The sequence below is a fragment of the Paramormyrops kingsleyae genome, chromosome 1, assembly GCF_048594095.1.
Source record: "Paramormyrops kingsleyae isolate MSU_618 chromosome 1, PKINGS_0.4, whole genome shotgun sequence".
Classification (NCBI taxonomy): domain Eukaryota; kingdom Metazoa; phylum Chordata; class Actinopteri; order Osteoglossiformes; family Mormyridae; genus Paramormyrops; species Paramormyrops kingsleyae.
The window spans coordinates 12077653-12091704 of record NC_132797.1 but is presented as its reverse complement, the minus strand read 5'-3'; the positions used below and the strand labels follow the sequence as shown (position 1 = coordinate 12091704).

The 14052-nt window shown below is 41.0% G+C and overlaps 1 protein-coding gene across 2 annotated transcripts; it reads left to right on the top strand.

The window, feature by feature from the left end:
• Positions 1 to 462: 462 nt before the first annotated feature.
• Positions 463 to 13989, top strand: LOC111846515 (solute carrier organic anion transporter family member 1C1-like). Of its 2 annotated transcripts, none has more exons than XM_023816773.2 (15): positions 463 to 947; positions 1338 to 1505; positions 2185 to 2326; positions 3200 to 3332; positions 3719 to 3831; positions 3933 to 4085; positions 4180 to 4278; positions 5971 to 6177; positions 6290 to 6454; positions 7905 to 8100; positions 9834 to 9999; positions 10656 to 10840; positions 12704 to 12768; positions 12986 to 13103; positions 13347 to 13989. In XM_023816773.2, the coding sequence occupies exons 1-15, from the start codon at positions 882 to 884 to the stop codon at positions 13552 to 13554; spliced, it is 2184 nt and encodes a 727-aa protein (XP_023672541.2). In that variant the 5' UTR covers positions 463 to 881; the 3' UTR covers positions 13555 to 13989. The 2 variants fall into 2 exon arrangements, with proteins under 2 accessions (XP_023672541.2, XP_023672540.2); XM_023816772.2 differs by having other exon boundaries at positions 464 to 947; positions 1335 to 1505.
• The last annotated feature ends 63 nt before the right edge of the window (positions 13990 to 14052 follow it).

The following is a 14052-nucleotide window of genomic DNA, read 5'->3' as shown; positions in this document are numbered from 1 at the left end:
CCACACACCATAAAATGACTCCTATTGTTTCTTTTGGCCCAGATCTGGCCCACACACTGTAAAACTGGTTCTGACTGAGTGTCGGCTGAGTGCCGGCTTGGTCCCAGGGCCAGATGTGGCCCACAAACTGCCACAAAGTGCTCGAAAGGAAACACAAATTCAAAATTAGTAATCCATTTAAAAATACAAGGTATTTTTTATTAAATTATAACAAACATAATAAACAATTAACAAAAATAAATAATTATTACAAACAACCTACATTACAAAACCAATAACAAACTCTATAGAGCTGACAAAAACTACATTTTCTCTGTAGTTTTAGTTTATTTTGTTTTTAATTTCAGTTAGTTATAATTTTTTTTGTCAAACTTCGTTTTTATTTTTAAGTTAACAAAAAAGTTTTTTACATTTAGTTTCCGTTATTTCGTTAGTTTTCGTGAACGACAATAACACTGGTGATGATTGGATACACATAGTTACAAACACTGACAGAAACTATATTGTACCAGGCATTTAGAGTTGGGGGAAATGTTCACAACACAAGTACTGCAAGATTAAAGTCCGGAATTAAGTACAAAGTTGTTCACAGATGTGCCCTCAGCTAAAAACCGAGCACCAGAGGAGAGAATCTTGGATACTTCTATCAACAGCACCAGAGCAAAGGGAGGGATAAAAATATCACTCACAAAAAGCAGTGATGGTGGAAAAGGCAGGGCTCAAGAAAAGCCGGCTGTAGAGACAAACATCCTGCCCAGATTCCAGCAAAGCTTTGATATTCGGCAGGATCATAAACAATGTAGCTGACTTCCGTCCCTTGCAGTGGAAAGAATAGGGGAAACAATCAATAATGGTTAATAATTTGTGAAGGACGATACTGCATGGTTGCAGTCCATATTAAGTGGAGCAAACTCTTGGAACTCATTTCAGGAGCTACTTCTTTTGATGTGAGTATTTTTTTGACACCTGTCATTTATTTTACTCTTCTGTAGAGTGTGGGTGCCTTTGGAATCTTTGGGAAATTGTCTTCACTATCATAATATGCTTAATCTAATAATTTTGTATTAATTATAGTTGGTATAGAAGTTTTGATGAGACTTACATATAGAATACATTTAAGTAAGACTGACTCTTGTCTTAAATGATAAAGTTATTATATATTTGAATATGAAAATGGAAAATATGGGGCAATGTTCCACTTAAACTCTATCTTAGTAAATAAATGTAATTCTACTTTCTTTTATTAATATATTTTCAATGATTCATATGTTACTCTCAAGCCACTGACTACACACACCTTCATTTTTTGCTTCTGTTGTTTCGTATGCATACAGCAGCCTCCCTCTCCCTCACACTCTTCCCTAGGGAACTCGGTCTGCTCCAGAAGTCCACCTCAGGGCATGATGACAGTGAACGGCAGACCTGAGGATCCCACTGTGATGGCCGACAGCATGAAGAAGCCCGAATCGGCGTCTGGCCCAAAATGCTGTACTCCAAATCTGAAGGTAAACTGGCACACCTTCTTTTTTTTCTTCATCATCGTCAATCTTCATTATCAGTATCTTCCTCGTCGTCATTATCATTATCTTCTTGTTCTTCATCATTATTCTTGTTCCTTTTGCTGTTGTTCTTGTTTTTCTTCATTTTCTTCTTTATCTTATTATTATTATTAGGCTGCCGGCCAAGTAAATAATTAACGAAACAGATAGGTGAATGTATTATTGGTATATTAATATGCTTGTAAGTGTGTTGTGATGAGAACATAGTGAAAGACGTTCATTCATCCAAAGCCCTTCGGTTCTGTGGTGCTCTAGATGAGGCAAACTCTACTAGTCCAGAGAGTAGTACTCTTAAATCTTAGCCACCTTAGCATACAGAGACATAGGGGAAAGGCAAAGGTACACATCAACCGGCCTTAACCCCTGACCCCATGGCAAACACGAGCGCATTCAGACTGCACACACGCAAGAAAGGTACAGCCACTGCAAGAAAGGTACAGCCACTGTTTGCTGTCAAACAGCTGAGGTTCTGCCACAGAACGCTAAGTTATTAACCTCAGGTGGAATCATTTTAATTGACCATAAGTAGCTCTGAATCAGAAGACAGTCCCACTCAGTCACATCATGGTGCTTGAAATGCTTAAATGCTTATGTCTTGGTGGGTAACAGCAGATTCCCTTCACAGATGTTCATTGGAGTCCTTGCCCTAGGCTACTTCTCAAAGTCCTTATCTGCGAGTTACATGAAAAGCACCATCACTCAGATTGAAAGGAGGTTTGAGATCCCCAGCTCTACTGTCGGCATCATCGACTGCAGCTTTGAGATTGGTGAGTTCACCAGCAGGGAACAGCAGAGAAACTTAGTTGCATGAAAACATCTCCATCAGCCTCCATGAACACCTGTGTGCCAGATGTATAATTTGGTACCTGTACAAAGAACAGTGCAGCATCATGACGGACTCAGAGATCCATTCTGTGTAATGTTTTTTAATTTTATCATTTATGTATTAATAATCTTCCAACTGCTTACCCTGGTCAAGATCACTGTATCATATATCTCAGGTAACACAGGGCAAAAGACAGGATTGGATACCAGTCCACACATGATCAATTTATTTACTGGCAGCAATTAGCCTTCTTGCTTGTCTTTATACTGAGGTAAGAAACCAAAACACTGCACTGCATAAACCCACAGGAATAGTGTGCTAGCATGCTAACTGTACGCACACACACAGGATTCAATCCTGGAGGTGTGAGACATTAGTGCTACTCACTAAAGCACTGTGCGCTCCTTGATCAATGTCTCATTTTATTGTTTGGGATGGTTTTTGGATGGATCACGTAGATGCATTATTATTTTGGAATAACTAAATTTTTTGATTCATCTGATTCTGTTGATTCGCCTTAATAGAAAGAGGCAGCCTGTTTTTTTGTAACATAAAGCACAAATTTAAACTTAAAAAAAGACATCTTTGTGTTCCCTTTGTTAATTGTTTGCTAGCATTAGCTTGTATCCTCCCCGTGTGTTTTCTTAGTGTTTCTAGAACACTGACAGGAAAAAGGCGATTCTCATGAAAGAGCGTTTTGCTACTCAGGGACAGGAAAAGCAGAGATAGACAGGAAAATGGATATAAGTACACAAATAAGAAGTTGGCAAACAGGAGACTGAAACTCACGAAATATGTCTCCGGCGCACTATAGGAAACCTGCTGGTGATTGTTGTGGTGAGCTACTTTGGAGCAAAGTTCCACAGGCCGAAGATCATTGGGACAGGTTCTTTCCTGATGGCCTTAGGTACTATCACCATGGCACTGCCTCACTTCTTGATGGAACGGTGAGCTTTTGCATAGAGGGGAAAAATGAAATGATTTCTCTCTGAACAGGAAGCTTATTTTATGAAGTACTGCCACACTATGTAATTCAGACGTTTCCAAACTCGACTTGTGAATCTCTCAAGACTCTCAAGTTCAAGGATCGGCGGGAAAATCATGCATCTCTGTTCATAATCATCAACTACCACCTAAAATGCAGTAGCCACATTATTATCTATATAATTTGAGAATAGTTCAATTTTGAGGAAGGATACAAAGACTAAAATTGATGGGACTTTTGACATTACACAGTTACACAGTTAGACTTATGTAACGTATGTAATATTTTTGTCTGCATTGAATGTATGCAATTTTAATGGAGGCTTGCTGAATGCTGTTTTTGGTGCAGATACAACTACGAGAGCATGGCAAAATCATCACAGGTGGCATTGCCTGGGAATGACTCTGGGACCTCTCCATGCTCTGCCTCTCCTCAGAACGTGCAACAGCAGCTTCCTTCTGGTGGGCACTATGAATTTTACTGACTCTGAGTTAACGAGAAACTCCTGGTTTAGTCCTAGAAGGGCGACGTTGTGTCTCTGACTTAGTGTCTTTGCGGTCAGGCTGTGATAATGCCAGCGAGGATGGCTCCCACATGTGGATAATAGTCCTCCTGGGGAATATGCTGCGTGGCATTGGCGAGGCTACCATCACACCTCTTGGCGCATCCTTTATTGATGACTATGCCCGGCCGGAGAACTCCGCCTTCTACATCGGTAAGTCCCCTTCCCCTTCAGCCAGACCGTGTAGAGATCAGTGCCCAGGTGTCATAGCCTACAGCTCACTGTTCCCCCTCTAAATCTGCTCCAGGCTGCCTCCACACCATCGCTTTGATTGGGCCTATGTTTGGTTACAGCCTCAGCTCACTGAGCGCCCGACTCTATGTGGATATTGGCTTTGTGAATGTGGGTAAGTTTCTGTTTGTCCAAGCTACAAGCATTTAAGTTACTTATAAATATAAGATAATCACTGGGTTTGTAGAAAGGTGTAGTCGAGGATAGCCAAGTCCTATCTATTGTCCCAAGGAAAGGACTCAGTTCAATACTATGTAATCCGGTATGACTAAAAAAAAAACTGGCCAAGTAGAGCTATTACTCATTACTCAGAATGTTATGAGATGTTGCTATGCATTGTTCCATAGAAATGCCAATGAATTGCATGCCAATGAAGCATGATTAGAAGAACGATGCAAGTCTCTTGTATCGTTTATGCTTTATCATACATTCTTTGATGCATGATGTCCACATACTTCAAAAGTCCTTTCAGTTTTAATGTTTGTTTTTAATATATATATATATATATATATATATATATATATATATATATATATATATATATATATACAGTAGAACTTTGAAACTTGAACACCTCTTAACTCGACCAATTCAGACATCAAATGGGTCTGTTGATTTTTTTTTACTTGTACCTTGACCTAAATCTTGGAACTTAACCGTTCCTGCTAAAACCTGAATGGGCTGTGTTAGATGTGTTTAGTACAGTATATGCTCTTCTTGTTTTATCTGGTTCATTTTGTGTTTAAATGCTAAAAAAAAACATATTTAGGTGTAATTTTTTGGGGCCCGGGAACCAATTAATTGGTTTTCCATTATTTCTTATGGGGAAAATTCGATCACAACTCGAACTTTTTAGGATTCTATCCAGAGTTCTGAACGGATTAAATTCGAGTTCTGAGGTACCACTGTATATCAATTTGGACCTTGAATGGGTCGGTCGAGAAAAGTCTAACCACAACTCGACCAAAAACTCGGAACACGACAAAACGAAACAGACCTCCTAAAACCTGTACAGATCGAGACACGCCTCTGCTGGGCTGAACCAACGGCAAACAGACCTACTGGGATGCTGATGCCCTATGAATCGCTCTCATTCTTGCAGTACCTTTCGACCAAGTTCGACATGCGAAAGCTGTGTTCCTGTGATTTTTTTTGTGTTTTATCTACAGTGCATTTAGTGATACAGTAATCACGCCCCCTAAGAAAGTGAGCAATGATAGCAGCAAACCAAAGAGGAAAATAGTGAGAGTAACTGTAGAATTTAAAAAGGAAATTATAGCGAGACTTGAAGGTGGTGCACGTGTGAGCATGGGATTGTAATTTAATGTTTATGGCTTTTCTATGTGTGCCTTTCTGTGTGTATTAGTTTTATATTTATTGTTAATGCCTTTTATCATTAGTTAGGTAGGTAGATAAGTTTAAACAGGCAATCATTTGGGGATCTGGAACGGATTCAATTCATTTACATTATTTCTTATGGTGAAATTTGACTTGGAACTCGACCAAAACGCACTCGACCAGCCTTCTGGAAGTGTTCCAAGGTACCACTGTAGGTGAAAATTTTTGCATAATACAAACCATATAAAATAAAAAGTTTTGGTTTTTTAATGACTCATATATGAAAGGCTGTTGAGAGAGCCGGAAGTGAACTTGCACATTCTGAACCACCAATGAAATTCCCACAGCTTTTTGATAAATGTGCTTCAATAATTTTAATAATTTTAGATTTTTTTTGTAGTTTAATCATAATTCATTAATTATTTTAGGGATTAGTTAATTGATTGTTTGTCTGGTTGTGTTCCGCTAGACAGTGTGACTATCACTGCTCAGGACTCGCGCTGGGTGGGAGCCTGGTGGCTTGGCTTCCTGGTGGCAGGTACCTTCAATCTGGTGACCTCAATCCCTTTCTGGTTCCTGCCTCGGGAACTTCCGGAGGACGGACAGGTCATGCTCCACTCTTCAACCAAACCTTCCAGAGATAAACACAAGCCTAACATCATGGAGATAGCCAAAGGCATGTGGATAATGTGTCAAGGGACAATCCTCTCTTACAACCAAATACCCTTCATTTTTGTATTCAACACAGTTATGGCTTCGATTTCCTATTGTGGTCTTTTATTTTCTAGGGTTTCTGCCATCACTGAAGAGCTTGCTCACCAGTAAGATCTACATCCTGTACTTAGTGACGAGCATCATGATGTTCAACGGTTTAGTCATCATCCTCACCTACACACCAAAGTACTTTGAGCAGCAGTTCGGTCAAAGCGCATCCACAGCAAACATGTTCTTGGGTAAAACCTGAATTCAATGATTGTCTTGTTAACTTAAGAGTGCTTAACAAATTCATACCAGCTTTCACGTGAACATAACAGCACATATACATTAGTGGCCAAAATTGTAGAAACATTACCAATTTGTAGAGATTGCAAAACTTTATTCAACTATTGCTCTAGTTATCTGTTTACTTTAGTTACTTATATTCTTTGCTCTAGTCACTTATTTGCTCTAGTTACTTATATTCTTTGATTGTTTATAAACCATAACTGTCAAGTTTTGGATTTGAAAATAAGGGAAATTTCCCGGCGCCCGCCGCGAGCCACCCCACCACCCCAACCAAGCTCCAGTATCCCTTACATTTTAAGACAGGTGACAAGAAAGCTAATCACCACTTGTCAACCACTTATAAACTACAATTGGCTTTATGCACAGCTGCACTACTTCCTGAACTTCAGGCAGCTCCTTTGTTTCCTGTCTGCCATTACTGGACAAACTGATTAATCCAGGTGATCGGTTTGTCCAATAATGGCAGACAGGAAACAAAGGAGCTGGCTGAAGTTCAGGAAGCAGTGCAGCTGTGCATAAAGCCAATGATAGGCCGACCTTTGTTGATATTGACATGCTGTGAACATTCATAGCCTAAATGAAAACGCAAAAGGGTATATATGAAGAGCATTTATTTAAAGGCTTATTTGCATATTTTCTGTTCATTTAACATTGCTTGTCTTTACATTTCATTTTCATTCCACATTCTTTTCACGTTCACACACTCATTCATTTCATATTGCTTTTTTGTACAGTTTTTCTTTTCATTTCACATAACTTTTCTTTACTCTTTTAGTGACTTATTGTACTCATTTGTTGCAGACTTTGCATTCTTTAAGACTGTTTTGGAAGGAGTGCCTTCCTTCTCTGTCCTGGTGTCCATCATCTGTCTGATTTTTCTTCTTTTTTTTCCCGCGTCGTCACTCATCAACTCATCATCTGACCTCGCACACTAAGCTCGCGACAACTAGCACCTACAGTACCTGTAGTAGCTGTAGTACCTGTAGTAGGCTACTGCAGGTGGCAGTTATCGCGAGGCTAGTGACAGAGCTCAGATTTTTTTTGGGGGGGGGGGGGTGTTTTTTTTTTGTTTTTTTTTAATAACGCAGGTTAAAATACGGGAGATTTACGGGAAAATACTAATACGGGAGGACGGCGGGAAAGAAGGGTAAATTACGGGACTTTCCCGGCCAAAACGGGATACTTGACAGGTATGTTATAAACATTACCGCTAATATTCATGTAGTCATTTTTAAAGTGTAATGCCAAAAATGTTAGGTGTTTCCACAATTTTGGCTGCTAGTGTAGGTTCTGTAGCTTTATGTCCCTTTTCTATGCATGCTAAAAATATTGGTACCTAAAGACTCCATCATCAAGCGTGTTCAGCTCTGTCTTGTGTTTTTGTTCTTCTTGTGCCAGGGGTGGCCACCATGCCTGCAGTGTGCCTGGGAATCTTTTTCAGTGGGATCATCATGAAGAGATTCAAACTAGACATGGTGGGGGCAGCCAAGGTGGCTTTCTGGACGTCCATTGGTGGTTTTCTCTGCACCATGCCATACTTTGCCCTGAGCTGCAAGAACACGGATGTGGCAGGACTGACCGTTCCATACCCAGGGTACCGAAACGCGGGATGGCACGCATATCAGACGCTTGCTCTCAATCAGCTGGAATGATTTCAAGCTCTTGCCCTTTAACACAGCTAGATTGAAGGTGCTGCAGGCGGTCGCCTCTTGAACCCGTAAACTTTTAAAAGTATGCTACTCTGGGGCCTAGTTTTTCGGTTGCAAACATTTGGTTGTGCAATGGTGCGGAGTCCTGTTTTCAGACTTTGAGAAGTGACCCAAAGGTTACAGAGGGAACCTCAAAATGGTTCTGCTGAATCACTTTACTTGGTATTTGTGTTGATATATTTGAGATACCTCCTTTAATATGCCACTATTACATATCCTGAAATATCTCTTTCCAGGTGAAGGTGCCGTGTATGAACTATTCACTTGTATGTTTATGCATGGCTTATCTAACCCTAACCCATGTACTTTTCAACTTGTTTCTCCCTCTCTGTATATATACACAGCTCTCTGGTATGTGGAATAATCCCATACTTGAGGATACCAGCACGTTACTGATAACCTCAGGTCCGTTCTCCGTTCTCCTCCCTTGGCGATGCAGAGTTTGGCTGATTTCAGCTTCTCCAGGCAGCTTCACATGTTGCTGGCTTGGCTCTGAAGCACTCTCACCTCATTGCAATATTTCAGGACCCTTAACAGACCAGTCCTTCCTGCTGTAGACTAAACACATAGCTAACCAACTATAGTTAAACATCGATACGGCCATTCGAATGTCCACCTCAGTTCACTAAAGCATACTTGTCAACTCTTAAAGAGTGCCTGTTTATTTAGACATTGACCTTAATCAGGATGTCATTGGCCCATGGAGATCATGTGGTATAGATTCCATCGCTGGGACTGCCGCCTGCAGCTATTACTAGTTACTGTAAAAAAAGTGACACATGTTCAAACATCTGTATGAGGCAAGACGCACCTCAAAAAAACTTGTTAGCGCAGTCAGGTTATGATTTAGGAAGAACCATTCTGTGACAGACATGTACCATGAAACTAATCAAGTTATGGAATCGATCCATCAATTAATCATTGAATTCATTTATTTAATCATTTTCAAAAAAGTTATTGATGGTAATTTTCCAACGCACCAATACTGGAACTATTTCATAAGAACATAAGAAGGCCATTCAGCCCATCAAGCATACTTGGGGAGAACTAATCGCTTAGAGTTGCTAAAATCTTATCTAGCTCTGATTTAAAGGAACCCTACACTACACTAACAGGAAGACTATTCCATACTCTACACGCTGTGTAAAGAAGTGCTTTCTCAAATCCAGTTTAAACTGCTCTCCCGATAAGAACAATGACAGCCTGTATCAATGAAAGAGGAGCAAAGTGATAATGGTCATGTGATCTAATTGTGAGTGGGGACAGAGAGAGGTTATGAAAACAACTGCGTGTACACTGAATAATCCTAAGGCATGAGTCCGTTCTATGGATGCTGTTGTAGGTGGGAAATAAGTGCATTGAGGCTTGTTTCAGTCAAGAATATTCAGCAGAATAAGAATATTCACAAACTAATTTCAATGGAATGCAAGTGCTTTTCTATTAAGACGTTAAATACAAAGATAAGTTTTCTGAGCCTTTGCTATTATTGTTAGTGATGAAAATAGGCTTAATTGACACAGAGAGATAGATACAATTTGTATATTCCCATGTGAAAGAATGCCAAGGTGGTTTTGTGTGCTTCAAGCCACAAATTCAGTGGGTATGTTGTGCATTGCAGGGCTGAGTCTTCAATCATGTCTGGGACTGCGGTGCTGTCCTCATGCAATGCTGCCTGCAAGTGTCCAGAAAACCAGTGGGACCCCATCTGTGGCCCCGACGGCATCACCTATGTCTCTCCCTGCTTCGCCGGCTGCACGAGCACTAGTGGTTCTGGTCGAAACATGGTGAGATTCATTTATGTCCAGATTGTACTGTCTAATCCAATAAATCTTCAACGATACTTTTACAGGTCAGCCTGGTGATATTTGACAAAACTACTAGCATTTTACTATCCGGACAAATACTCACACTGAGAAGGGGATGGGGACACAGACGCACATGGAGAACAGTGATGGGGACACAGACTCACACCGAGAAGGGGATGGGGACACAGACGCACATGGAGAACAGTGATGGGGACACAGACTCACACCAAGAAGGGGATGGGGACACAGACTCACACCGAGAAGAGTGATGGGGACACAGACTCACACCGAGAAGGGGATGGGGACACAGACTCACCATACAGGGGTCAGGACTGGCATGCACATGACACCACATGGGGGGGATCAGGCACTTGGGGAAGAGCAATGTAAGTACTGCTTGGTAACTGGACATGAGTCAACAGTTTCTAGCTACGTTGAAACCAGCTAAACCAGTCAAATATCCAGAAAAATTAGTCATACCGAAACCTGAATACTGTTAGAATGCAGGTTAGAGATCAGGTGAGGAGGTGTGGCTGCAGAGAGCGGTCGAGATCCATCCTCACTAAGCAGTAGGTGACCAAAGTACTGGGCTAATTAGGTTTCACATGGTGTACCAATGTGTGGTTTGTCCACAGACATTTCATGGATGCAGTTGTGTCCTGAGCACCGGAGCAAGTGTCACAGATGCACCCGTGGTTTTAGGGCAGTGTCCCCGAGAGGACAAATGTTCCAGAATGTTCTACTTCTACCTGGCCCTGCAGTCCTTGAGCTTCTTCATTTACTCCTTGGGTTCCGTACCCCTCTTTATCATCTGCCTCAGGTGAGGTCTTTATCTGATATATGGTTTACCTGCGCAGTGGATGCTTTGGCTAGCGGCATGCATATCTAAGCTCCTTCACAGCTGTGTTAGACATATGATCGACTTCACGTGTTAGTTGCTTTGGACAAAATTATCTACGTCTAAGTCCACTTGGGCGGCATGGTGGTGCAGTGGTTAGCACTGTTGCCTCACACCTCTGGGACCTGGGTTTGAGTCTCCGCCTGGGTCACATGTGTGTGGAGTTTGCATATTCTCCCCGTGTCATCATGGAGTTTCCTCCGGGTACTCCGGTTTTCCCCCCACAGTCCAAAGACATGCTGAGGCTGATTGGAGTTACTAAATTGCCCTTAGGTGTGCATGTGTGAGTGAATGGTGTGTGAGTGTGCCCTGCGATGGGCTGGCCCTTTGTCCAGGGTTGTTCTCTGCCTCATGCCAGTTGCTTCCAGGATAGGCTCCAGACCCCCACGCAACCCAGTAGGATAAGCGGGTTGGACAATGGATGGATGGATAAGTCCACTCAGCCCTATAACAAAGCATGATATCACACTGTTATCAATCTGTTCTAATGCAATTGATATTGGTATCCAAGTCCAGTACAATGCAGAATCACATTTGTATTTGGGCAATTTTCAGTTGGAGAGAAAAGCATTACGCAAACTACAATGCAATATGGTCTTAGTGAGGAACACTACTTGCCCGCAAAAACAGCTATCCAAGTGAACGATAGTTATGGCCAATTTGTGAAAAAAATCATTCTTTTGAACCGGGTTCTCTTCAGTGAATTGGTTTTCAAATCTAAAGGAAACAAACTTTTTATACATCCACGCATTGAAGAGGTCAAAGTCTTACATTCTAAAAATCAAAAAATATTTGACAAATGATTATATAAAAAGATGTTTTTAATTAATTTACATTTGCTTTTCATAGAATGTCTGCAGCCATGTTGCCTTCAGCAGCCCCCGCATACCGTAATCTGTTGTATTTCTGCTGTGTGCATGCCCGGCCGCATGGTGGCTGCAGCTTGCTACTCTGTGTTCAAAATAGGGCTCAAAGCATGCCCCAACTTAGACTAAGAGCACCATCTAGAGGGGTCAGAAAAAACAGCAAATGGTTCATAAAGCAGCATTTTGACCATCACTACTACCAACTCTGGGCAATCAACAAGTTAGTGAGTTCGGCAAGTTAGGTTGAAGCGGTCACTACACAATTCTCATGAGACTCAGAAGACCCATAGGAGATGTTTATGATATTATTTAGTACTAGGGTGACCACCTAATCCATGTCAGGAGGGACACTATGAGCTACTTCAGCTTTTACGAACTACTTTAAAGCTGAAAGGATTCTGTGCTCTGCTAAAATGTTTGGTTAGTTCCTAGATTGAAAGACTCATCCAGCTGTTTCGCATTAACATTACTGACACATATGCATGATTATAGGAGACTGACCAATCAGCATACGGCAAGAACCCAGTGCTTAAGTGAAATCCTGGTCCTTTTAATTGAAATGTATGAAATGGTAGTTTACAAATCCTGTTGTAGCTCATAGTGTCCCTCCTGACATGGATTAGGTGGTCACCCTATTTAGTACTGCATTATTATTTATTTAAATGCATATAATTACATTATTGACCACTATTACCACTGTTTTTATTATTTAATTCATTTAGTTTGGCATATGCATTGCCGTAACCACGTTTTTCCGATGTGGATATGTGTATTTTAGTGAACATGAGGTTTTTCAGGAACGCATTGTTGTTGCAGGACTGACTGTAAACGTTAATTATTTAATGTGATTTATTGCTTACACAATTTAAAAATATTTTATGAATTGTAACAATAATTTATTTTTCAATTTGTCCAACAGGAGTGTGGAACCAGAACTTAAATCACTGTCTACAGGAATTCTCATGTTGGTTCTGAGAGTGTTGGGTAAGTGGTTAGGTACTGACAATTAGTGTTTGGTGGTACACACACAGGAATTAAGGGAAATGAGGAGGCATTGATTTATACAGGTACACTGTGTATGGAGGTTGATGTCATATACAGGCACTGTGTAGATCATAGGGGATTTATTACTGTACCATTACAAGTACTGGGCTGTGCTTCATGTGTAGAGGTGTTATACAGGTATTCATTCTGTTTGCAGGTGGAATACCTGCACCAATCTACTTTGGGGCCCTGATTGACTCCACATGCCTGAAGTGGGGAAGTAGAAAGTGTGGTGGGCGTGGTTCCTGTCGGGTGTACAACATCCAAACCTTCAGGTGAAATGGCAGGGTGGTCCAGAAGTCCAGCTGTGTCGACACAAGAGTTTGATTTGTACCCTGTTTTGGAGATTGGGGTCTTTGCCCCAGTGCATTAGTGTTATGCCTCACTGAGAATTTTACAAGTAAGATGGCATGGATCAGGGGACAGAGTAGGTACTATGTGTGAAGTTGTATGAAGATTCACATCAGATCCTGCTGCCAGCTGATGCAGCTCATCCAGTTTTTTGTTCCCTGGATCAGGTTCCTCTTCCTGGGGATGATCAGCTGCCTGAGAATGTGTGGCTATGTGCTGCTGTGGGTGACCATCATTCAGATGAAGAAGAAAGCTGAGCGACAGAAGCACAAGTGTCCTGCTGAGGACGAGGAGCTAGAACTGAAGCGTAAGCTGAACGCTCAAACCAACCTAAATACAGAGGACGACATTCAGCATTCTGAGTCTCTAGCATAAGAAAGACTCAGAAATGAAGGAGACCCACGGGAAAAAGGCTTTTTGGAACAACTAAGCCTTACTGGGACAGATAGTCCTAACTGGGAAGATACACAAGTGTGAGCAACATACCTTGTTAAAGCAAATGATAAGCTTACACCTACTGGCTGACACACACACACACACACACACACACAAACTACAACCATTTCAATGAAAAACTTGCACCTCAGCCGCAAAACAGATAGATATGGCACTGCCATTGAGGAAATCTCTGGTCAAATGAATGAATATGAATGTTTCATCAAGAATGTTTCATTATGGACAAAACAGGGTGAGTATACAGCTTTAAGAAAACATGATATGCTATTTGGGAAGGTCATGCACATATTGTTTTTATTCAATAATATATATACAGTATGTGTGTATTACTAAAATAAACATTTGAGAAATGAAGATGCATTTTGGTACAATGGTAAACTCGTCCATGATTGTCATTCAAATAAAAAAAAAAACCAC